The sequence below is a fragment of the Phocoena sinus genome, chromosome 12 (assembly GCF_008692025.1).
Source record: "Phocoena sinus isolate mPhoSin1 chromosome 12, mPhoSin1.pri, whole genome shotgun sequence".
In the NCBI taxonomy this organism is placed as follows: domain Eukaryota; kingdom Metazoa; phylum Chordata; class Mammalia; order Artiodactyla; family Phocoenidae; genus Phocoena; species Phocoena sinus.
Window position 1 is genome coordinate 48,373,949 of NC_045774.1, and position 26,680 is coordinate 48,400,628.

Below are 26,680 nucleotides of genomic sequence, written 5' to 3' on the forward strand. Positions count from 1 at the left end.
TACCAAATTCATTGTTGAGCTCTAGTAGTTTTTTGGTGGCATCTTTTGGATTTTCTATGTATAGCACCGTGTCATCTGCAAACAGTGACAGTTTTACTTCTTTTCCAATTTGAATCCCTTTTTTTCTTTTTCTTCTCTGATTGCTGTGCTGGGACTTCCAAAACTATGTTGAATAAAAGTGGCAAGAGTGAGTATCCTTGTCTTGTTCCTGATCTTAGAGGAAATGCTTTCAGCTTTTAACCATTTAGTATGATGTTAGGTATGGGTTTGTTATATATGGCCTTTATTTTGTTGAGGTGTGTTCTGTCTATGCCAACTTTCTGGAGAGTTTTTATCATAAATTGATGTTGAATTTTATCAGAAGCTTTTTCTGCATCTATTGAGATGATCATATTTTTTGATCATGATCATGATTTTGATTCTTCAGTTGGTTAATGTGGTATATTACATTGATTGATTTGCATATATTGAAAAATCCTTGCATCCCTGGGGTAAATCCCACTTGATCATGGTGTATGGTATTTAATGTATTGTTGGAGTCAGCTTGCAAGTATTTTATTGAGGATTTTTGCACCTATGTTCATCAGTAATATTGGCCTGTAATTTCCTTTTTTTTTTTTTTTTTTTTTTTTAAAATTTATTTATTCATTTATTTATTTTTGGCTGTGTTGGGTCTTCGTTTCTGTGCGAGGGCTTTCTCTAGTTGTGGCAAGCGGGGGCCACTCTTCATCGCGGTGCGCGGGCCTCTCACTGTCGCGGCCTCTCTTGCTGCAGAGCACAGGCTCCATACGCGCAGAGCTCAGTATTTGTAGCTCACGGGCCCAGCTGCTCCGTGGCACGTGGGATCTTCCCAGACCAGGGCTTGAACCCATGTCCCCTGCATTGGCAGGCAGACTCTCAACCACTGCGCCACCAGGGAAGCCCTGTAATTTCCTTTTTATGTGATATCTTTGTCTGGTTTTTGTATCAGGGTGATGGTGGCCTCATAGAATGAGTGTGAAAGCATTCCTTCCTCTGCAGTTTTTTGGAGTAGTTTCTGAAGTGTGGGTGTTCACTCTTCTCTAAATATTAGGTAGAATTCACCAGTGAAGCCGTCTGGTCCTGGACTTTTGTTTCTTGAGAGTTTTAAAATTACTGACTCAATTTCAATACTGGTAATTGGTATGCTCATCTTTTCTATTTCCATTTCTTTTTTTAAAAAAATATTTATTTATTTATTTAGCTGCGTCAGGTCTTAGTTGCGGTATGCGGGATCTAGTTCCATGACCAGGGATTGAACCTGGGCCCCCTGTGTTGGGAGTGTGGAGTCCCAGCCACTGGACCACCAGGGAAGTGTTTGCATTTCTTTTAAGTTGTCCATTTTATTGGCGAGTAGTTTCTTGTAGTAGTCTCCTATGATCCTTTGTATTTCTGTGGTGTCAGTTGTATCTTCTCCTTTTTCATTTCTGATTTTATTGATTTGGGCCCTCTCCCTTTTTCTCTTGATGAATCTGGCTGAAGGTTTATTGATTTTGTTTATCTTTTCAAAGAACCAGCTTCTTAGTTTCATTGATCTTTTCTATTGTGTTTTTAGTCTCTATTTCCTTTATTTCTGCTCTGATCCTTATGATTTCTTTCCCTCTACTAACTTTGTGTTTTGTTTGTTCTTCTTTCTCTACTTAATTTAGGTGTAAGATTAGGTTGTTTATTTGAGATTTTTCTTGTTTCCTGGGGTAAGCTTGTATGGTTATCATTATAAACTTCTATCTTAGAACTGCTTTTGCTGCATCCCATAAGTTTTGGATCGTAGTATTTGCATTTGACTTTAGATATTTTTAGATTTCCTCTTTGACTTATTCAGTGATTCATTAGTTGTTTAGTAGCATATTTTTTAGCCTCTGTATGTTTGTGGTTTTTGCAGTTTTTTTCTTGTAATTGATTTCTAGCCTCATAGTGTTGTGGTTGGGAAAGATGCTGGATATGATTTCAGTTTTCTCAGATTTACCAAGGCTTGCTTTGTGGTCCATTATGTGATATATCCTTGAAAATGTTCTATGTGCACTTGAGAAGAATGTGTATTCTGTTGCTTTTGGATGGAGTGCCCTATATATATCAGTTAAGTGCATCTGGTCTAGTATGTCATTTAAGGCCTGTGTTTCCTTACTGGTTTTCTGTCTGGATGATCTGTCCATTGATGAAAGTGAGGTGTTAAAGTCTCCCACTATTATTCTGTTCCTGTCAATTTCTCCTTTTATGCCTGTTAACATTTGCTTTATATTTTGAGGTGCTCCTATGTTGGGTGCATATATATTTGTAATTGTTGTATCTTCTTGGATTGATCCTTTGATCATTATGTAGTGTCCTTCTTTGTCTCTTATAACATCTTTATTTTAAAGTCTATTTTGTCTGATATAAGTATTGCGACTCTGGCTTTCCTTTGATTTCCATTTGTGTGGAATACCTCTTTCCATACCCTCACTTTCAGTCTGTATGTGTCTCTGGATCTGAAGTGAGTCTCTTGTAGGCATCATATATACAGGTCCTGTTTTTGTATCCATTCAGCCAGTCTGTGTCTTTTGGTTAGAGCATTTAGTCCGCTTTCATTTAAGGTATTCACTGATATATATGTTCTTATTGCCATTTTGTTAATTGTTTTGGATTTGTTTTTGTAGGTCTTTTTTTCCCCTTTCTTTTGTTCTCTTGTGATTTGATGACTGTCTTTAGTGTTATGTTTGGATTCCTTTTTCTTTTTTGTGTGTATATTATAGTTTTTTTGTTTTGTGGTTACCATGAGATTTTTGTATAGCAGTCTGTATACATACATGCTTATTTTGAGTTGCTGATCTCTTAATTTCAAATGCATTTTAGATATACTCTGTATTTGTACTCTCCTCCTGTCATGATTACTATTTTTGATATTATATTTTACATGTAATTGTTTTATGTATACCGTAACTGCTTATTGTGGATACAACTGATTTTACTACTTTTGTCTTTTAACCTCCCTACTAGCTTTGTGTGTGGATGATTTCCTACCTTTGTTGTATGTTTGCTTTTACCAGTGAGCTTTTCCATTTTGTCATTTTCTTTCTTCCAGTTGTAGCCTTTTCTGCCTAGAGAAGTTCCTTTAGCATTTGTTGTAAAGTCGGTTTGGTAGTGCTGAATTCTTCTGGCTTTTGCTTGTCTATAAAGCTTTTGATTTCTCCGTCAAATCAAAGAACTTTGCTGGGTAGAGTATTCTTGGGTGTAGGTTTTTCTCTTTCATCACTTTTAAGTATATTGTGCCACTTCCTTCTGGCCTGCAGAGTTTCTGCTGAAAAATCAGCTGATAGCCTTATGGGAGTACCCTTGTATGTTATTTGTTGCTTTTCCCATGTTGTTTTTAATATTTTATCTTTAATTTTTGTCAGTTTGATTACTGTGTGTCTCAGTGTGTTCCTCCTTGGGTTAATCCTGTTCTCTTCAAATATTCTCTCATGCTCTTGCTCTCTGTCTTCTCCTTCTGGACCCCTATAATGCAAAAATTAGCACTCTTGATGTTGTCCTAGAGGTCTCTTAAACTGTCCTCATGTCTTTTTTTTTTTTTCTTTTTTCTTTTTTCTGTTCAGCAGCAGTGATTTCCAGTACTTTGTCTTCCAGTTCAGTGATCCATTTTTCTTCCTCATTTAGTCCACTGTTGATTCCTTCTTGTGTTTTTTTCTTTTCAGTTATATTCGTCAATTCTGTTTGATTGCTCTTTATATTTTCTAATTCTTTTTTAAAAACTTCTAATTTCTCATTATCTGCATCCATTCTTCTCCTGAGTTTTTTGATCATCACTCTGAACTCTTCCTCAGGTAGACTGCCTATCTCCATGTCACTTAGTTCTTCTTCTGGGGTTTTATCTTTTTCCTTCATGTGAAACATATTCCTCTGTCTTCTCATTTTGTCTAAATTGCTATTTGTATTTTTATGTATGTGGTAGGTTAGTTACATTTCTCAACCTTGGAGAAGTGGCCCATTGTAGGAGATGTTGTATGCATCCCAGCAGTGCACTCCCCTCTCATCACTCAAGGGCCCAGGTCCAGGTGGTCCCAGGGTAGTGTCTAGTCTGCATTTGCAGACTTGGTCTTGCTTGAAGTTTTCTTGCTGCTGGTGTCTGCCTCCCGGTGTGTGAGGCTGGTCTGGAGGCTTGTACAGGCTTCCTGTTGGGAGGGGCCAGTGCCTGCCCACTGGTGGTTGGAGCTTGGTCTTGACCCGCTGGTGGGCAGGACTGTGTTTAGCGCCTCGTCTAGAGGTGGCTGTGGGCTCAGGAAGTCCTTATGCAGCCTGTCTGCTGATGGATGGGGCTATGTCCCCACCCAGTTTGTTGTTAGCCTGAGGCGTCCCAGCACTGGAACCTAAAGGCTGTTGGGTGGGCCTAGGTCTTGGTGCCAAGATGTCAACCTCCAGGAGAGTTCACACAGATGAATGCTCCCCGATATGTCTGCCACCAGTGCCTGTGTCCCAGGGTGAGACACAGCTACCCCCTGCTTCCCCAGGAGACCCTCCCAGACCAGCAGGTAGGTCTGGCCCAGGCTCCTATCAAATTACTGTTTTTGCTCTTGGTCCCAGTGTGTGTGAGATTTTGTGTGCGCTGTTTAAGACCGAAGTCTCTGTTTCCCCCAATCCTGCAGAGTTTCTGCAATCAAGCCCTGCTGGCCTTCAAAACCAAATGCTCTGGTGGCTCCTGTTTCCAATGCCAGACCTCTAGGCTGGGGGCGCTGACATGGGGCTCAAACCTCTCTAATATAATTATTCTCCAGTTTGTGGGTCCCCCACCCAAGCGGTATGGGACTTGATTATACTGTAAGTCTACCCCTCATACGCAGCTCACTGTGGTTCCTTCTTTATGTCTTTAGTTGTAGAAGATCTTTTCTTGTGTGTTCCTGTCTTTTTCATCAATGATTGTTCTGCAGTTAGTTATGATTTTGGTATGCTCGTGAGAGGAGGTGAGCTTAGTGTCCTTCTACTCTGCCATCTTGGCCACTCTCCTTGGCAGTGTGTTTTTCTAAATCAGTTTCTTGTGAGCTTGATTGATTTGAGTCTGCCCCTGAGCTGTATGCTCTGTGTGTGGAAAAAAATTGGGCCTCTGAGCTTAAAACACTGAGTGTGCCTCTACTTCAAACTTCTGTAGGCAGTACTAAAACTTCTAAAGTCTGTTTTTGAAAGATGAATGAGATTAACCTATATATCATATTTACACGCATATGTATTACATATATACATATATAGTATTATAAGTATATATGTAATGTAGCTCTAGTTTCTCAACATTACCTGATATAAAAAAATAAATTTTCTGATACCATCTCCTGTTATCTGAGTTTATATCAGAACCCTCTCTTCTATATTTTCACAGTATGCTCCTACAAAGAATTCCATTTTTATTCTGTGAGTAGGAAATTCCAAACCTGTGAAATATTATTTCATACTTCCTTCCTAGTTTCACATACTGAGTTCCCTTTGCTGTCACAGTGTTAAATCGGTCAAAGACTCAGCTCCTTGACCTTTGAAGACCTAATTTTACCTGAGCCAGACAGAATCAATGTTCTATTTCCTGATAGATTTGACCCTCAGCAGTGTCACAAAAATTCCTTTTGCTGATAATTCCTAATCTGTTAAAAAAAAAGGGGGGGGGGGTTGAAAGGCATACAATTTCTTGTAGCTATTCTATAAATATTTTTGTCAATTTTTTTCTGTATAAACTTTATAAATCTTTTTATGAAATATCCTGTTCAGAAATTCCTCAACCACAACAACATCTTTTGGAGCATAAGCAATCCTAAATGATAATAGACAGTGGTATAAAATGGCTTTGTTCTTGTGTCTCTGGTTCTTATTTCTGGAATGACACCACTTTGCCATCAACTTCTGGAAGTTTGTAACTTCAGTGTCATTTAATTTGCTCTCCTTTACACCTCTATTAGTTGTTAAGCCTATCCAGTTTAAGCCTTCATTATTATTTATCTGGAATACTATGAAATCACTTTTTAACTGGTCTGCTTGCTTCTAGTTCTGCTCCCCTGTAATAGGGGTGATACTTACGATTATTAAACACTTTGTGGGCACTTAGAGAAGCAGAGAATATCAAGACCCTTCATGAGTTCAAGTCATGCTCTACTGCCTTTATGTCCATTTTAAATATGGTTACTTAGAGAAATGTAATAATCATATTGAGTCTTAATTTCAGCCAGATATTTAACAAAGTCTTACATAGCATCCTTGTGGATAAGGAGTATACGTGGTAATAGTGACTGATTAGGTAGGTTCACAGAGAACTTGCATGATTTTGCATTCAAAAACCACTTAAATGCTGCTGTGTGCCACGTTTCATGCTACATTGAATTCAGATTGTCAGAAACATTGGAGATTGGTAATTCATTGAATGACAAAATATAGATTCGAAAATATCTTGAAACTAAAAAGATGATGCCTAATAAAGTGTAGAGTCATAGGTTTTATGTTCAATCAGTCAGCTTCACAAATATAGACTAGATAGACCTATGATTCATTCTGGGCTTAACAATTTCTGTGGGAAGGTCATAAGTTTTACTTTATTAAGAGCACAATAAATCTGTAGTGTTGTATGGTTGCCAAAACAGTGAATTTGATTATTGTCTACCAGCTGTACCTGGGGTAACATTTATTATTCTGACAGATTTTGGATTTTATTAGTAAAATAATTATAGTATTTATTGATGTATTTAAATCTTGCTATAATAAATAGGATTGCTTCTTCTATATTTTAGCTAAATTTGTTGACTGATATTTTTATTTGATCATGTGGCATTTCATGATGCATTTTTCTTACTTCCATTTGTTTTTTTCTTCATTGTTCTTTCATTGTTTTGTTTTGATATTGTCCATTTGATTTTTACCTTCAACCTATTATTAGCATTTCTTCTACAGTTTCTTAGATTATACCTGGTTTAGCTATTTATACTTTCATGCCCATATTAAGTAGATACACATTCAGATATGTAACATTTTTATAAAATCACCATCTCCTTGTTCCCAGTGGTGCCAACATGTTTAAAATAATAGGCCTGGTTTATCCCCTGATTAATTAATGCTTGTGTGTTCATTGACTGGACCAATTCTGTGAAAACCAACCCCAGATTAACCTTGGAAAAACAATCCTGAACATTTTATACATGTATATTAAAGAGAGATTGAATAATAGAAGTATATTGTCTAGAAGAGGAGTCATTTAATTCTATTGATACTTGTATATTGAATATTATATTCCTCCTGAGTACCATATTTTAAGAATACTGAAAAAGGAAAGGAAAGGGAAAGAAGAGGAAGAAAACTAGAAGGATTTGTTAACACTGTCACTTTTAAAGAACAGGAGAAAGAATAGATAATGTTTGGTCTAATTAAAGAGGAACTATGGAACAAATGATAATGCCTTCAAATATTTTAAAGGTTATCATGTGGAACATGGCATAGACCTTGCTACATATGGCTACATAGCACAAAGGCAGGAATGAAAGATTTTTGTGTAATATAGGAAGAAAATTACTAACAATTAGAGGCATTAATAACAGAAAAGATTACCCTGTGAGACAGCAAGCCCTTTATACTGAGAATATAAAAGTGGAGATTGTAGGGTCTGTTAAAAATAAGATTTTTGCATTGCATAGAAAGCTAGACTAGATGACCTCTAATAACTCTTTCATCTCTTAAGAGTGATTTTAGGACAAATTGTGATTTGGGGAAGGCTTAATGGAAAAACTGTTCCATGTATAATAAAGCAATATTTTCAAATTTTCAAGACAAGTGAAAGAAAAAATTAGGTATGGATAGAAAGTAAGTTTGCCCATCCAGATAGAAGGGAAAGTATCAAGCTAGGATCTAGTGAAAAATTTAAATCAATATGACATGAAACTTCAGGAGAGTATCCATCTGGGTATCACAGTCCATCTGCATTCCTCAGCAACCCTACTTTATAGCCACTGCTGGGATTGACTCAACACCTGTACTGCTTCCTATCCTGTCTCTGATCCCTTTTATTTGCTCTTTCAGCCCTGACCTGAATACCCCCTTGCCTATCTTTTTGTTTATTTTTTCCAATTAATAATGTAGTGATTGTGTATTTATAGACTTCTTAAAATATGCTAGGATGCCACCTTTTTAGAAATTACCAGGTTCTCACCCAAGCTATTATGTGTATATCTAATGATAAGCTGAGGGGGAGAATATAAGGAAGAACATAATTAGATATGATAATCCAGGATATTGTGGAGCTATGAATACAGGAATGATGGTGTCTTCTGGCTCACATGAAATGGATTATACAGTCTACTTACAATAACTTTTGGTAGGGCATGATACCAAAGCAAAGTAAATCTGCTTTTCTTTTTTAAGTTATTTTCAGATCCTGTTTATTCAGTTTTACTATTATAGGATCAAATTAGGCAAATTGAGTCTGACGTGCTTTTTTCTAAGGCTCATACTCACTGGTGAATCTTAATATTCTCTAGATCACTGTGCAGAAATACCCATAGAAGCTCAACAGAAGAAGATGATTCATCTTCAGAAGAAGAAATGGAATGGAGTAATAACAGTTTGCTTCTAGCCAATCTTTCTATACCTCAGTTAGATGGAACTGCAGATGAAAATAGTGGTAAGTAAAGTAGTCTACTGTATTTCATTATTTAGGGGCAGAAAATATATTTGATTTTGAAAAATATAATCACACTCTCTACATAGTTGGCTAAGTGAGGCTATGACAATACTGTTAGATTTTGTCCTTCTGCAGGATGATTTCTTTTGAGAGAATGTAGATATATGATTTTTTCTCATTTCTAAGAGTATAGCATTTATTAATCACTGATTTAGAGCTTTATAAACTTTAATCAGTTTATCGTCATAACATTTAAGTAGCATAGGAAACTATAAGAAATATGCTCAGCTTATTTGAAGTGATAATGCAAAGACATGTTACTTAATGGAAAATTTTGAAGGTGACAGTATTTTTCCCCTTATTCTCCCAAAAGACATGAATATTGATATCATCTATTTCTGATCAAAGAAATATGTGTTTAAAATAATGACTACTAATCAAATGTAACTGACTCTTGATTTTTTAGATTATGGTATTATCCTAATGATAAGAATGACCTTTTTGTTGAGATAACTGTTTTAAACATACGAATTTAATTTCATATAATTTCTTTCATGGTGATAGTATCATGGTATGGGAAAATATTTTAAAAATTAAAAGGGTGGAAGTGAAGTAAATTCTTTTTTCCCCCATTTCAGACAATCCACTGAACAATGAAAATTCTAGAACCCACTCTTCTGTGATTGCAACAAGCAAGCTATCAGTAAAACCTTCCATCTTTCACAAAGATGCTGCTACATTAGAACCCCCATCTTCCGCTAAGATTACCTTTCAGTGTAAACACACAAGTGCCCTTTCTTCCCATGTTTTGAACAAGGAAGATTTAATTGAAGACCTTTCACAGCCAAACAACCTAGAGAAAAGTCTAGATCATTCAGTTGCTTCTTTTGCAAATGAAAGCACTTACTCTATGAAATACCCTGGGTCTTTAAGCAGTACTGTCCATTCAGAAAACTCTCATAAAGAGAGTAGTAAGAAAGATGTCCTCCCAGTATCTTCCTGTGAAAGTAGTATTTTTGATTATGAAGAAGATATTCCATCTGTTACAAGACAAGTACCAAGTAGAAAGTATACAAACATTAGAAAAATTGATAAGGATGCCCCTTTTATACATATGAACCGTCACACTAACGAAAATACATTGGGCAAAAATTCTTTCAACTTTTCTGACTTAAATCATTCAACAAGTAAATTATCCTCTGAAGGAAATGAAAAAGGAAACAGCACAGTTCTGAATAGTTTATTCCCTTCATCACTAACTGAAAATTGTGAATTGCTATCATGCTCAGGGGAGAATAGAACTATGGTGCATTCTCTTGATAGCATTGCTGATGAAAGTGGACTAAATAAACTTAAAATTAGATATGAAGAATTTCAAGAACATAAACCAGAAAAACCAAGCCTCAGCCAGCAAGCAGCACATTATATGTTTTTTCCCAGTGTTGTTCTTTCTAATTGTCTCAGTAGGCCACAAAAACTCTCTCCTGTCACATATAAACTACATCCTAGCAATAAACAGTCCCGGTTAAAAATGAATAAAAAGAAGCTTGTAGGTCATCGAGAGAATTCTGCCGGAACTACTGAGACTGGATCCTCAAAAGATAATTGTATACAAAATAATCCTTGTGATAGTAATTCTGAGAAGGATAACGTATTGGCCAGTGATTTAATTAAGGCCAGCCGTGGAGCTTTTGAAAATAAAACATCTACAGACAGTTTTGTAGACTGTCACTTTGGAGAAGGAGCCTTAGAAACTGAGCAGTCCTTTGGATTGTATGGAAATAAATACACACTTAGAGCCAAACGCAAGGTAAATTATGAGAATGAAGATAGTGAGTCAAGTTTTATAACACACAACTCAAAAATTAGCCTACCTCATCCCATGGAAATTGGTGAAAGTTTAGATGGAACTCTCAAATCTCGAAAACGCAGAAAAATGTCTAAAAAGCTGCCCCCTGTCATCATAAAGTATATTATCATTAATAGATTTAGAGGGAGGAAAAATATGCTTGTAAAGCTAGGAAAAATAGACTCTAAAGAAAAACAAGTAATATTAACAGAAGAAAAAATGGAACTGTATAAAAAGCTTGCACCTTTGAAGGATTTTTGGCCAAAAGTTCCTGACTCCCCTGCAACCAAATATCCTATTTATCCACTAACACCAAAGAAAAGTCACAGAAGAAAATCAAAACATAAGTCTGCTAAGAAAAAAACTGGTAAGCAACAAAGGACAAACAGTGAAAATATTAAAAGAACTTTGTCTTTCAGGAAAAAACAGTCACATGCTATTCTTTCTCCCCCCTCACCATCTTACAATGCTGAAACCGAAGACTGTGACTTAAATTATAGTGATGTTATGTCTAAACTAGGTTTTCTTTCTGAGAGAAGCACAAGTCCCATAAACTCTTCTCCACCTCGCTGCTGGTCTCCCACAGATCCAAGAGCTGAAGAAATTATGGCTGCTGCCAATAAAGAAGCAATGCTTTTTAAGGGTCCTAATGCATATAATAGCAAGACTGTTAATTCCCGTATAGGAAAAAATAGTCGAGCAAGAACGCAGGTTAAGAAATCAAAAACAAAGCTTGTTAATCCCTCTGTAGTTACTAAGAAAAGGAACAAACGAAATCAGACAAATAAACTAGTAGATGATGGAAAAAAGAAACCAAGAGCAAAACAGAAACAAAAAGTAAACGAGAAAACTACACCAAGAAAGCACATAACACTAAAAGATGAGAAATTAAAATCTCAAGCTGGTGCTGAAGTTAAGTTCATGCTGAAACATCAGAATGTGTCTGAGACCTCAAATAGTTCTGGAGGCTCTCAACTACTTTTTAATCAGAAAGATGTGTCACTAATGGGCTCTGCTATAGATCATCCCCTTTCTGCTCCCCTCCCCACTGGAATTCATGCACAACAGAATTTATCTGGCTGCTTTTCTTCTTTCCTAGAAAGCAAGAAGCCTGTAGATTTGCAGGCATTCCCCAGTCCACAAGATGATTTGCATTCATCAGTTGTTTGTAGTTCTTTGGGACCTGGAATCTCAAAAATTAATGTTCAGCGGTCTCATAATCAAAATGCTATGTTTACTCTAAAAGAATCAACCTTGATTCAAAAAAATATATTTGACCTTTCAAACCATTTGTCTCAGGTAGCACAGAATACACAGATGTCTTCTGGTGTCATGTCTCCAAAGATAGAAGAGAATGCAAATGTACAAAAAAACTATTTGCCATCTCTTGGAAAGTTAAACGAATATCGTAATTCCGTAGAATCAAAGCCAGACCAGACGTATGCCCCTAATTTTTTGCATTGCAAAGACAGTCAGCAGCAGATTGTGTGCATGGCAGAACAGTCAAAGCACAGTGAAATTTTTTCTCCAGGTAAAGCAGCTTCAGAGGAAAGTCAGATGCCTAATAATTGCTTTGTAACTTCCTTGAGAAGCCCAATCAAACAAATAACATGGGAGCAAAAACAAAGGGGATTTATTTTAGATATGTCAAATTTTAAACCTGAAAGGGTAAAGCAAAGGTCATTGTCAGAAGCAATTTCACAAACCAAAGCACTTTCTCAGTGTAGAAATCGAAATGTGTCAACACCTTCAACGTTTGGTGAAGGACAGTCTGGACTGGCAGTTCTAAAAGAATTGTTACAGAAAAGACAGCAGAAAGCACAGAATGCAAATAGTATGCAAGACCCATTATCTAATAAACAGCAACCAAACAAAAATATCTCTCATTCCCTTGAGCATAACAAATCAATTAAACGAACACGATCAGTAACATCTCCAAGAAAACCTCGAACTCCCAGAAGTACAAAACCTAAAGAAAAAATTCCCAAACTTCTTAAAGTAGACTCTCTGAATTTACCAACCTCTGGCCAGTTGGATAACTCCCTATCGGATGATAGTCCCATCTTTTTTTCAGATCCAGGATTTGAAAGTTGTTATTCACTTGAAGATAGCTTGTCTCCTGAACATAATTATAATTTTGATATTAATACAATAGGTCAAACTGGATTTTGTAGCTTTTATTCTGGAAGTCAGTTTGTCCCAGCTGATCAGAATTTGCCTCAAAAGTTCCTGAGTGATGCAGTTCAGGATCTTTTCCCAGGACAAACTGTAGAAAAAACTGAATTTTTAAGTCATGATAACCAGAAGTGTGATGAAGACAAACATCATGCCTCAGACTCAACCTCATGGATTAGATCTGGTACTCTAAGTCCTGAATTGTTTGAGAAATCATCCGTAGATAGCAATGAGAATCATCGCCACAATCAGTGGAAAAATACCTTTCATCCTCTAACAACTCGGCCTAATTCAATAATGGAGTCTTTCTGTGTCCAGCAGTCAGAGGATTGTCTAAATGAAAAATCTAGATTGAATAGGAGTTCAGTAAGCAAAGAAGTGTTTCTTAGCCTCTCACAGCCAGGCAATTCAGACTGGATTCAAAGTCATACCAGAAAAGAAATGGGACAGTCTCTTGATGCAGTCAATACCTCTTTTACTACAATACTATCTTCCCCTGATGGTGAACTTGTAGATGCAGCCTCTGAAGATTTGGAATTGTATGTTTCAAGAAACAATGATATGTTGACACCAACTCCTGATAGTTCACCAAGGTCTACCAGCTCTCCCTCACAATCTAAAAATGGCAGTTTCACCCCTCGAACTGCTCACATTCTGAAACCACTTATGTCCCCACCAAGCAGGGAAGAAATTATGGCAACTTTGTTGGATCATGACCTTTCAGAAACTATTTACCAGGAACCATTTTGCAGTAATCCTTCTGATGTACCAGAAAAGCCCAGGTAATCAGAATTATTTTTTCCCCTTGGGTTGCTCTGAATAATTATAATATATGTAACAACATTTGGTACCTGACTACTACTTTTTTGGCTGTGATATTTGTAAGTATATCATTGTGAAAACAATTTATAATTATGGACATATTAAGAAAATTCACTAACTAGCTGGACAGTTGCACCTAGAGAAATTTATTTAAGTTGATCAGTGTTGGTCTTGGACCTACTATTATTTTGCACTGCGTCAACATTAAGGATTAGAGGCTCACTATGACATGATGCCAAATTAAGAAGGATGTCATAATACTTAATTCATAATACTTATAAAAGTATTATAATTATTTTAAAGATGGTATTTATTTCTAAAATGGTAAACTTTCATAATTTTAAAAACTTCATTTTTAAAAAGTGTTTGAAAATAAGCATACATATGTTTTAAATACTCTTATGATATATCTCTATATGAAGATTATTTTAAGTTGTTTCTATTATATACCGCTCTCTTTTCATGTTGCCAACATCTTCAATCATATTGTTACTATTGTTAGTTTGTATAGTTATTAGGGGTGCAATATGGATTTTGGTTCCCCTTATCTCTTCTTTCAAGAATCTTTTCAGAGAAGTGGTAAACAGAGAGACAGATGCACGCACACACACACACACACACACACACACACACACACACACACGGCCAATAGCAAAATCTGAAGGAATAACAGCACTGGCCTATTTGTAAACCAGTAGTTAAGTAGGTATCCTGTCCTGCCTGCTTCATCAAGATATAGAACATATCTGATAAGAGCTCAGTTGGGGAACATGGCTTAATCCAGGAAGTTTAAGTGATGGCTTTTGGTCCTGCCCCCGTGTCTTTGATCCCTTTTCCTAATCAGTTGCAGAGAGAGGCAGTTCATTTCAGACATCCAGTCAGAAGCAGAGAAGAATGGCTAGGACTGCTGAGGCAGACCCTGCTTAGTCTAAATGATGGAAAGAGATACGAAGTGCCAACTAAGGCAAGAGGCCACCCTGCATGTATGCACTGACCTTGAGCACCACCATGCTCCTGACCCTAGTGAAAGAGACAATGAGTGCTGGGCTTTTTACCCAAAGATTGGCAGTAATTTCTGCAGGAGTCCATTTAAGAAAGGGGTGAGAAAAAGTCATCAGAAATATAGAGTAGAAGAAGTTCCCTCCTCTGAGGACTTGAAGTAAAGGGCAGAAAATACCTCCCCCTACCTTACCCCCATACTTCCTAAAACATAGTTTTGCTGTTCTGTTTTGCCCAGTACCCACATGTGGCCTTTTAACATGAATGGAACTATTTCTTTTTATTTCACTGCCAGAATATATGAATATATAATCCTTAGACATTAGTTTCCATTATTTTGGAGGCTTTGACTTTACCAGTAATGATTATGGTATATTTTTTCATTGATCTATATTTTCTTCCTCAGCCTTACACATCTTTTTAATTCCCAGTTAATTTATCATGTGCTAGTCATTTACTCTGTGTTGCTATTAGTTGTTGTCCAACTTTGACACTTGTTTTGCAGCTGAAATAAAAGGATGATAGTCCTGATATTTGAAAAACAATCTTTTTTTTAAATTAAAAACAGTGTATTCACTGTAGAAAATTTAGGAAGTATAAAAGAAGAAATAAAAATTACACCATTTCTCTACCTAGTAACAACCACTATTAATATTTTAATGTGTTTTCTTTTTTAAAGTATAGCTTTTATTTTGTTTTATGAAATGTTCTTACTGTAGTCACAATATTGCATTGAAATTGATTCACTTACCATTATAATGTAAACATTTTCTAAATTTGAGTCTGTTGAAGCATCATTTTAATGGCTTCATAATACTCTATCATGTGATTATTACTGGACAGAAAGGTTGCTCTCTGTTTTGCTACTATACATAATTATGTGATTAGTATCTTCTTCATAAAGCATTTCTTCTATTTTGGAATTTTTACTTACAGCTCTTGAAGTAGGATTACTGAAAAATTTAAGGCTCTTCATATATATTAATTACAACATGAGCTGTAGCAATTAGCATGCTGCTGACAGTATTCAAGAAACTGAACTTACCACACCTCAGCAATTTTTGCTATTTTTTACTTCATTATGATCTCTGTATTATTAATATTAGAATTGGGTATAGTCACATGACATGTGTGCTCATTTCCTTCAATAGCAATAATCCTGCTTCTAATTTTTCATAAAGCTGCAAGGTGGGTGTTGGGAAGGTGTTAGATCCTGATTATGGAGTTAAATAGTAGGGGCCAAAATCTTTCCATGTAAAGGGGAAAAGGAAATGTGGTAACTCTGGTGCTGTTCCTTCAGTTTCAATCAGAAAACAAGAATTCAGTTCATTGAGTTTTATCTAGAGAATGACCAGGTCATTTGGGAAATCATGCCCTATGAGAAGTAACTGAAGAAACTAAGACTATCTTCATATCCATGAAAGAGATACCATGAAGAAGAAAAAGTAGAGTTATTTTATGTTGTTGCAGAAGGCAGAAATAGTACCAATGGATATGTTAGAGAAGGAGAGAGGTTTAGCTTAATATTTATTTTTTATTTTTTATTTTTTTTAGCTTAATATTTATAATAACTGTTGGAAACTAGACCATGTTACCTTTTAATTAGTGATTCCTCACATACACATACATTAGTAGCACTTAAATTATGTGGGCTCTGCCAACTCCTAAGTTCTTATGTTAGTATTAAACCTTGTCATGTAAAGGGAAGAAAGAATTATGGTAGTTTACCTCAACTGTATATAATTTTTTGTAATATTTAAGGGAATTTGATAGGGTACAAAGATTTGTTTGAACTGACTGGCTTTGCTGAACTACTATGTACAGAGAGTAGAGAATGTAGAAAGAGGCTATAGATAAAATCCAGGGATATAGTCTCAGATGATAAACTCTTCCATTGTTTTTATCCTAATGTGGTGACAGTGGAAAATTATTTAAGATCAGTAGAGGAAAGGAATCTGATGAATTTGTACCATCTCCTTGAAGAAAAGAAGGCTTCATTGGACACTTCAGACAAAAACAAATACCTTCTTTCCCCGGTATTGATGATACCTTCTGAAGGAAGTTAATTTAGTAGTCATATACCTGTGAGGAAAAGCATATTGAGACTAAAGATAGAGTGTACCTGCATAAAATGTGTGTGTTGGAGGGGGTGGGTAGGGTGTGGAAAGGGAAGAAAGGTGGCATTTTTAAGACTCCAAAAGGAACTTTTAAAAATATCTAGGTTAAGGAGCTAAATATTTTGGTAATTGCTCTTTGAGGCAAAACAGTTGTTCTAAAATATATTGTTTATAGGGAGATCGGTGGACGGCTTCTCATGGTAGAAACACGACTTCCAAATGATCTGGCTGAGTTTGAGGGAGACTTTTCCTTGGAAGGACTTCGTCTATGGAAAACAGCATTCTCAGCAATGACTCAAAATCCAAGACCTGGGTCACCCCCTCACAACGGCCAACCAATTGTCAATAAAGGGTCAAGTAATAGCCATAAAATGGTTGAAGATAAAAAAATTGTGATTATGCCTTGCAAATGTGCCCCAAGTCGACAACTGGTTCAAGCATGGCTTCAAGCCAAAGAAGAATATGAACGTTCCAAGAAACTGTCTAAAACGGAGCTAACTGGAGTTGTAAAATCTGATGACAACTTCAGCTCCTCAGTTAATCCAGATGACAAACCTGTAGTGCCTCCAAAAATGGATACAACTGCACACATACTCCCCACTACAGCACATACCAAGGAAGATGTTGATAATTCTCAGATTGCTTTACAAGCACCAACCACAGAATGCAGTCGAACTGCAAGTGAAAGTCAGACGCTGCCACCAGTTGCTTCTGCAGATGATGCTGAGAAAGAAGAGGATGATGATGATGACTATTGTGTTGGTTATAGCTCCCCTGATTCTCCAGTGATTCCCCCTTGGCAAGAAGCAACATCACCAGATTCCAAAACATTAAATGGAGGTGACAGACCCTCATCACTAGTAGAGGACCTACATTCTCTGACTATTGAGAACTTCTTAAAGCCTGTAAAAGATGGTATACAGAAAAGCCCCTGCAGTGAGCCTCAGGGACCTCTAGTGGTATCCCCAATTAATGTTAGGACAAGAACTGGGATATGTGAATCACTTTGCCTTCATAGTACACCAATCATACAGAGAAAACTTGCGGAAAGGCTTCCTGAGGCAACTGGCCTTAGCCCTTTGTCAACAGGTAAGTTTTACAAGTAACAGAAAGCCTCCATGAAGCTTTTTAATAGACTATGTAATGAAAATCAGAGCTTTTTAAATGAAATTTTAGCTCAGCTAATGAGAGATTATTGTTATTTTATCATGTCTTGGAAGGACATCATCACCTGGAAACTTTTTTATCTTTCTGCTGTGAAATATACTTACATCTACTTCCATCCTGTCTTCTTGCCTTCTCGGTAAAATATAGGAGCCCTTTCAGAAACCTTACCTTCTTCTCAACTTGATTTTTCCCATTGGCTTTGGTATATACCCAAATCTCTCCCACCCTTTGAAATAGAAAAAAAACCAAACACCTGCCTTGACCTTACATATGCCGGCTTCTGGTCTTTTTTCTCTGCTTCTCTCCTTTAAAGCCAAATTTCTTAAAAGATTTCTCCAATTTGACAACTCTATTCCTTTACCTTCTACTCATTTCTCAACCCACTCCAAACTGCATTGTGCCCCCATCATCCCGCCAGTATGGCTCTTGTAAAGATTCTTTATAACCTTCAGGTAGCTAAAGCTAATGGATGTTTTTCAGTCTTCCTATCACATGCCCTCTAAGCAGCCATTGTCTTGCTGACCACACCTTCCTTCTTTGAGCTTCTTCTCCCCTTAGCTTTTCCCCTGCTCCTCTGTTTCTTCCTACTTGCTTTCCTTTGAAGCTTATCTCACATTCTCAGTTATTATCTGAATATTGGAGTTTATTAAGGCTTAGCCTTAAGCTTTCTCTATGTTCTTTCCCTGTATGACCTAATTCCTGCCCACAGGATTACTATAGATAACACAAATTTAAATTTCCAGTTCAGAACCCTCTTTTAAGCTCCAGAACACTATATCCAGCTGCCTTTGGCATTTCTACTTGAATGCTCAAAGCCACCACAAGGTCAGTATTTTTTTAACTTAATTTGTGATCTCACTGCATTCATTCACCATCAACCACATAGCACACTTTATGCACACACATACATGCCCGCACATTGAAAACCATTGGTCTTCTTTCATTTTTCCTTATTTCAATGAATAGTACCACCATTTCTCTGTCACTGAGTTACACAGGTCAGAAACAAGGGATTTATTTATAATACTCACCTGATTGCCTCACTGCCCATCCTGTGGTTTCCACACTTCTTTGTTTCCTAAATTACCCAGATCTCTCTACCTCTGTCTCTGCCACTACCAAGCCCTCGTCTCTCACCTGGGCTTCTACCCTAGCTTTCTTATTCACCCTTAACCAGTCTCCAGGTTTTTTTGCTCAGTAATCAGGGAAAATCCACACTCTGTTCCTAGTTAATTCCTACTCTTTCTTATGATTTTAGCTCAAAAAAGCCTTCCTAATCTCCCTGGCTAAAAATTACCAATTATATTCCCCTTTGTTGTACTTACCCCAGTTATAATTTTATTTTTCTGTGTGTATTGATATTTGATGAATGTCTGATTTTCTCTCTAGACCCCACAAGGGTAGATACTGTCTTTTCCTCATCATCATAAATACTTGATAAATCAGTGAATAAATGGATTAAGTGATTCCCTAGGATAATAACTTAGGTATAAAAATCAATAATTAAAATCTAAATGTTATTATTTAATACAAATTTTAAAAGTTAGTGTGGGGAACCCAGGTTTGAATTAGTTTCATTTTTAAATTATGAGGCCTTTGTGAGGAATTTATAGGACAGTACTCATGAACGGTACCTAAGAGTTTGGAAAAACAACAACAACAAGAAAACAAACAAAAAACCCCACAGAAGCAGGCAATTTTGATATGCATGTTAAATATAAAATTTCTTTCTACAGAACCCAAAACCCAGAAATTGAGTCATAAGAAAGGAAGTAACACTGATGCTTTTAGAAGAGTACTCTTAACACAAGCAAAGGTAACTATGCTAAACATATTTAAAGATCAGTGGATAAGATCCATTCTTATTCTTAGATTTCAGTTAGATAATTGATAACTTTGTGTCTCAATTTTTTAATTTATTATATTTTTGCATCATTTTATTTACATATCTTTGAGACAACAAGAAATTGCCTAATTTTTTTAAAAGTTTTTTTTGTTGTTGGGATCTAAAAGATTCTTATATGTAAATACAAATATTACAGAGAAAGTGAATATGATAGCCAAAATGTGGATTATGAGGATACAAATACATTAACTGATTACTGGCAAAATCAGAACAATCCAATGACAGCAGAGCTCAAGTAAGTGATTTTTGATCCCACCAAAAATATATCCTTTTTCTTGGTTTATTACTTTTTTCTCAAATATAACATTATTGATTTTTCAGTTCATTTTACTAAGTAGCAAAGGAAAGCAACATTATTTACTACTGAAACTCTGAAAAATCATAAATGTCTTTATTCAAATACTAAAAATTGTGGTAATACTTAACCTGGAAATATATGGTTATGTGAAAAAAGTATACATTAGACATGTATCCTTAGAAATATATGATAGTGATCACTTCTGTATTGGTCACTTCTCATAAATATCATTAACTACATAAAATATATTTTCGTATTTTTATTTTGAGATTACAAATGCTTTTTAAAACTTTCATTTTTAAATCAGTATTATTGAATTACAAGTCATATATATTAAAAACAAGTACGAGTGTATTGTGAACATAAATCAACACTTTGGGGAAAATCGTTAATGGATGTGGAAATCAGAAAAAAATATTTTTTTAAAAAATAGATTCTATTCTTTCTCACCCCTTGAAAATTACTTATGCTTTAGTTTATCTTTCAGATACATGTTGTATTAGGGTAAAATAAAAACCCACAATTTCAAATCTTCTTTAAACTTTAGCCAAACTAGTTGCAAATACATTGCTTGCTTGCTTGCTTGCTTGCTTGTCATACTTCCAAGAAAGGTCAAGATAAATGTCCTTGTGGTAAAATGTCAGCTCTCTACAAGACTATTATTTTCAATATTTTGGGTTTGTAAACTCAAAAATCAATTTATGGTTGGCTTACAGATTATATCAGATATTTCTACATATATACAGTTCTAGTATCTTGAATTACTAGCCTGAAAAAAAATGCTAATAAAATACTTAAGTTTCTTCTTAGATCTAAAGAGATGATGCTAGTTTATTGTATATTACTAAGTACATAAAGTATGTTGTCTATGCAGAAATAAGTAATCAAAAGAAAGGAAATAATTGCTTATTTATCTTTTTCTGGCTCTGTGTTTTTTTTAATAGAATCAATGTGCAGCAGTAAATACTCCAAAGAAAGACACTTCCCAGATTGATGGACCATCTTTAAACAATACTTATGGTTTCAAAGTCAGCATACAAAACTTACAGGAGGCAAAAGCTTTACATGAGGTAAAACGGTAACAGTAAGGACACATGCACTTTAACTCTTACGTTTTATTCTATGGTACAAGTATAGAAATTTTTTACTGACAGAGGAATACATTGAATTCTATACCTGTTAATCTTCATTTTGTTCTTATTATCCTTTCTATTTTATATATTTATATAAAACAGAGAAACTTTAAAACTAGTCATCAGTTATTGAGACTGCTTTGTGGTTTCACAATTTTCACAAAGCTTATACCTGAAATTTAAAAAGAAGCTAAAATTAGAAAAGGTTTTTTAGCTATTGGAAACTGTGTATGTTACTCTGGGATTATATTATATCCCATCCCAAATGTGATGTCTACTTGTGTTTTCTATTTGGTTGGCTCAGTGGATTAGTGCTTGCTACAGTTCATTTGTTCGCATAATCTTTATAACCCAGTTACCTTCACAGCACAGACTGTATGCAAAGACTTGGAAGCTATCTTGTAAAAATGCACATTCTCACTGGAGAATATGTATGAATGGTTCACTGTAAATTTATGTGTATTAAAGAAAACACAACAGTAACATATGTGACTGGCAATGAGGTGAAAATTAGAATATATTTTAGTTGTTTATACCTGCCCTGTCAGTATGGTAGCCACTAGCTATGTGGCTATTGAGAATTTTAAATTTGGCTTAGACATCTAGGAATGGAATTTTAAATTTCGTTTAATTTTAACTAATTTGTTTCCATTAAAAATTTTGCGGGCTTCCCTGGTGGCGCAGTGGTTGAGAGTCCGCCTGCCGATGCAGGGGACGCGGGTTCGTGCCCCGGTCCGGGAGGATCCCACATGCCGCGGAGCGGCTGGGCCCGTGAGCCATGGCCGCTGGGCCTGTGCGTCCGGAGCCTGTGCTCCGCAACGGGAGAGGCCACAGCAGTGAGAGGCCCACGTACCGAAAAAAAAAAAAAAAAAAAAAAAAAAAAAAAAAAAAAAAAATTTTGCAACCTCATCGAGATATGCTATAAATGTAAAATGCATACTGCTTTCAAAGACTTAATAGGAAAATAGAATATAAAGTACCTTATCAGTAATTTTTTATATTGATTACATGTTGAAAGGGTAGTTTTTGATGTATTGGATTAAATGAAAATATTTTAAAATTAATGTAACCTATTTTTACCATTTTTTAATGTGACAACTAGAAAATTTTAAATTATGTATGTGACTTTCATGATATTTCTTTTGGTCAGTGCTGGTTTATACAGTCGTTTTATGTTTTTGCCCTTATAGCAGAGAATTTGATTCTTTTGTTGGTTTTTTGGTCTCAAGTCAGTTCTGTCTTCTAAGAATCGGATGAATAGACTAAGAGGAAAATTTAAATATTGTCCTCATTTTTACCCTAAATTTGAACTAAGAATTGTATTTTTGAGAATTAGATTGGAACATAGTCTAACTCCCTAATTGTTTATTTGTACATTTTTTCATTCAACAGCATTCATTCAGTTCCTGTTTTATACCTGGCCTTGTACTCTCCCCTGAAGCCCAGATAAATTAAGTAACAAACTCAGGAATATTTATCTTATCAAGTACACACCCGAAATTCGAAATTTAAAATACTTTGTTAAAAAATATTTATTAAAGCAAATTTGATAGACCTTAACAAAAAGACTTGTTACATTTGATTTTTCTGTTATTATTTGAAAAAAATATTTTTCTTCCAGTACTGTTATTTTATTCTACGTAACCCTCTTTCAGAATCCTGGGCCTTCTTGAAGTTAAAATCACTTTGGGGGTCCAGCAGGTTGCTCATAGCTTCCCATCACATGCTTCCTTCATCTCAAGGCACACTCCAAATAGCCACCTGGTGGTCAAATAGGGATTGAACCAAAAAAACATCTACTATACTCTATTCCGTTTTCTACAAAATTGTGCTCACAGCATTTTTTCCTGTTTCCCATTACCCTGGGCTAATCTCTCTCTTCTGCATATAAATACTCAATTCAGAAGAGAAAATTTGCAATCGTTGCCCTTTCTTTTTTTTTTTCAACGTCTTTATTGGAGTATAATTGCTTTACAATGTTGTGTTAGTTTCTGCTGTATAAAAAAGTGAATCAGCTATATGCATACGTATATCCCCATATCCCCTCCATCTTGCGTTTCCCTCCCACTCTCTTTATCCCACCCCTCTAGGTGGTTGCAAAGCAGAGCTAATCTCCCTGTGCTATGCAACTGCTTCCCACTAGCTATCTATTTTACATTTGGTAGTGTATAGATGTCTTAGTTACTCTCTCACTTTGCCCCAGCTTACTTCCCCCTCCTTGTGTCCTGAAGTCCATTCTCTACATCTGTGTCTTGATTCTTGTCCTGCCCCTAGGTTCTTCAGAACCATTTTTTTTTTTAGATTCCATATATATGTGTTAGCATACGGTATTTGTTTTTTTCTTTCTGACTTACTTCACTCTGTGTGACAGACTCTAGGTCCATCTACCTCATTACAAATAACTCAGTTTCGTTTCTTTTTATGGCTGAGTAATATTCCATTGTATATATGTGCCACATCTTCTTTATCCATTCATCTGTCAGTGGACACTTAGGTTGCTTCCATGTCCTGGCTGTTGTAAATAGTGCTGCAGTGAACATTGTGGTACATGACTCTTTGAATTATGGTTTTCTCAGGGTATATGCCCAATAGTGGGATTGCTGGGTTATATGGTAGTTCTAATTTTAGGTTTTTTTTTAGTTGTTTTTTTTTTTGTGGTACACAGGCCTCTCACTGTTGTGGCCTCTCCCGTTGCGGAGTGCAGGCTCAGCGGCCATGGCTCACGGGCCCAGCCGCTCCGCAGCATGTGGGATCTTCCCGGACTGGGGCACAAACCCATGTCCCCTGCATTGGCAGGCGGACCCTCAACCACTGCACCACCAGGGAAGCCCTATTTTTAGTTTTTTAAGGAACCTCCATACTGTTCTCCATAGTGGCTGTATCAATTTACATTCCCACCAACAGTGAAAGAGGGTTCCCTTTTCTCCACACCCTGTCCAGCATTTATTGTTTGTAGAATTTTTGATGATGGCCATTCTGACCTGTATGTGGTGATACCTCACTGTAGTTTTGATTTGCATTTCTCTAATGATTAATGATATTGAGCATCTTTTCATGTGTTTGTTGGCAATCTGTATATCTTCTTTGGAGAAATGTCTATTTAGGTCTTCTGCCCATTTTTGGATTGGGTTGTTTGTTTCTTTGATATTGAGCTACATAAGCTGCTTGTATGCTTTGGAGATTAATCCTTTGTCAGTTGCTTCATTTGCAAATATTTTCTCCCATTCTGAGGGTTGTTCCTTTGCTATGCAAAAGCTTTTAGTTTCATTAGGTCCCATTTGTTTATTTTTATTTCCATTTCTCTAGGAGGTGGGTCAAAAAGGATCTTGCTGTGATTTATGTCATAGAGTGTTCTGCCTGTGTTTTCCTCTAAGAGTTTTATAGTATCTGGCCTTACCTTTAGGTCTTTAATCCATTTTGAGTTTATTTTTGTGTATAGTGTTAGGAAGTGTTCTAATTTCATTCTTTTACATGTAGCTGTCCAGTTTTCCCAGCAGCACTTATTGAAGAGGATGTCTTTTCTCCATTGTATACTTTTGCCTCCTTTATCAAAGATAAGGTGATCATATGTGTGTGGGTTTATCTCTGGGCTTGCTATCCTGTTCCATTGATCTATACTTCTGTTTTTGTTCCAGTACCATACTGTCTTGATTACTGTAGCTTTGTAGTATAGTCTGAAGTCCAGGAGCCTGATTCCTCCAGCTCTGTTTTTCTTTCTCAAGATTGCTTTGGCTATTTGGGGTCTTTTGTGTTTCCATACAAATTGTGCAATTTTTTGTTCTAGTTCTGTGAAAAATGCCAGTGGTAGTTTGATAGGAATTGCACTGAATCTGTAGATTGCTTTGGGTAGTAGAGTCATTTTCACAATGTTGATTCTTCCAATCCAGGAATACAGTATATCTCTCCATCTGTTTGTATCATCTTTAATTTCTCTCATCATTGTCTTATAGTTTTCTGCATACAGGTCTTTTGTCTCCTTAGGTAAGTTTATTCCTAGGTATTTTTTTCTTTTTGTTGCAACAGTAAATGGGAGTGTTTCCTTAATTTCTCTTTCAGATTTTTCATCATTAGTGTATAGGAATGAAAGAGATTTCTGTGCATTAATTTTGTATCCCGCTATTCTACCAAATTCATTGATTAGCTTTAGTAGTTTTCTGGTAGCATCTTTAGGATTCTCTGTGTGTAGTATCATGTCATCTGCAAACAGTGACAGTTTTACTTCTTCTTTTCCAATTTGTATTCCTTTTATTTCTTTTTCTTCTCTGATTGCCGTGGCTACAACTTCCAAAACTATGTTGAATAATAGTCATGAGAGTGAGCAACCTTGCCTTGTTCCTGATCTTAGAGGAAATGGTTTCAGTTTTTCACCATTGAGAACAATGTTGGCTGTGGGTTTGTCATATATGGTCTTTATTATGTTGCAGTAGGTTCCCTCTATGCCTACTTTCTGGAGAGTTTTTATCATAAACGGGTGTTGAATTTTGTCAAAAGCTTTTTCTGCATCAATTGAGATGGTCATATGGTTTTTCTCCTTCAGTTTGTTAATATGGTGTATCACATTGATTGATTTGCATATATTAGAGAATCCTTCATTCGTGGGATAAACCCCATTGATCATGGTGTATGATCCTTTTAATGTGCTGTTGGATTCTGTTTGCTAGTATTTTGTTGAGGATTTTTGCATCTATGTTCATCAGTGATATTGGCCTGTAGTTTTCTTTCTTTGTGACATCCTTGTCTGTTTTTGTTATCAGGGTGATGGTGGCCTCGTAGAATGAGTTTGGGAGTGTTCCTCCCTCTGCTATATTTTGGAAGGGTTTGAGAAGGATGGGTGTTAGCTCTTCTCTAAATGTTTGATGGAATTCGCCTGTGAAGCTATCTGGTCCTGGGCTTTTGTTTGTTGGAAGATTTTTAATCACAGTTTCAATTTCAGTGCTTGTCATTTGTTAATATTTTCTATTTCTTCCCGGTTCAGTCTTGGAAGGTTGTGCTTTTCTACGAATTTGTCCATTTCTTCCAGGTTGTCCATTTTATTGGCCTATAGTTGCTTGTAGAAGTCTCTCATGATCCTTTGTATTTCTGCAGTGTAATTTGTTACCTCTCCTTTTTCATTTCTAATTCTATTGATCTGAGTCTTCTTCATTTTTTTCTGGATGAGTCTGGCTAATGGTTTATCAACTTTGTTTATCTTCTCAAAGAACCAGCTTTTAGTTTTATTGATCTTTGCTGTTGTTTCCTTCATTTCTTTTTCATTTCTTATTTCTGATCTGATCTTTATGATTTCTTTCCTTCTGCTAACTTTGGGGTTTTTTTGTTCTTCTTTCCCTAATTCCTCTAGGTGTAAGTTTAGATAGTTTATTTGAGATTTTTCTTGTTTCTTGAGGTAGCATTGTATGCTATAAACTTCCCTCTTAGAACCGCTTTTACTTCATCCCATAGGTTTTGGTTCGTTGTGCTTTCATTGTCATTTGTTTCTAGGTATTTTTTGATTTCTTCAGTGATCTCTTGGTTAATTAGTAGTGTATTGTTTAGCCTCCATGTGTTTGTATTTTTTTTACAGTTTTTTTCCTGTAACTGATATCTAG

General features: G+C 35.9%; 1 protein-coding gene across 2 annotated transcripts in view; it reads left to right on the top strand.

The window, feature by feature from the left end:
* Positions 1-26,680, top strand: part of REV3L (REV3 like, DNA directed polymerase zeta catalytic subunit) — a 185,883-nt gene that overhangs the window by 96,146 nt on the left and 63,057 nt on the right. For both annotated transcript variants that reach the window (XM_032650683.1, XM_032650682.1), the window contains 5 exons: positions 8,487-8,629; positions 9,268-13,435; positions 16,767-17,680; positions 19,495-19,574; positions 20,907-21,032. In XM_032650683.1, the coding sequence (XP_032506574.1) occupies positions 8,487-8,629; positions 9,268-13,435; positions 16,767-17,680; positions 19,495-19,574; positions 20,907-21,032 (5,431 nt within the window). The remainder of the gene's footprint in view (positions 1-8,486; positions 8,630-9,267; positions 13,436-16,766; positions 17,681-19,494; positions 19,575-20,906; positions 21,033-26,680) is intronic.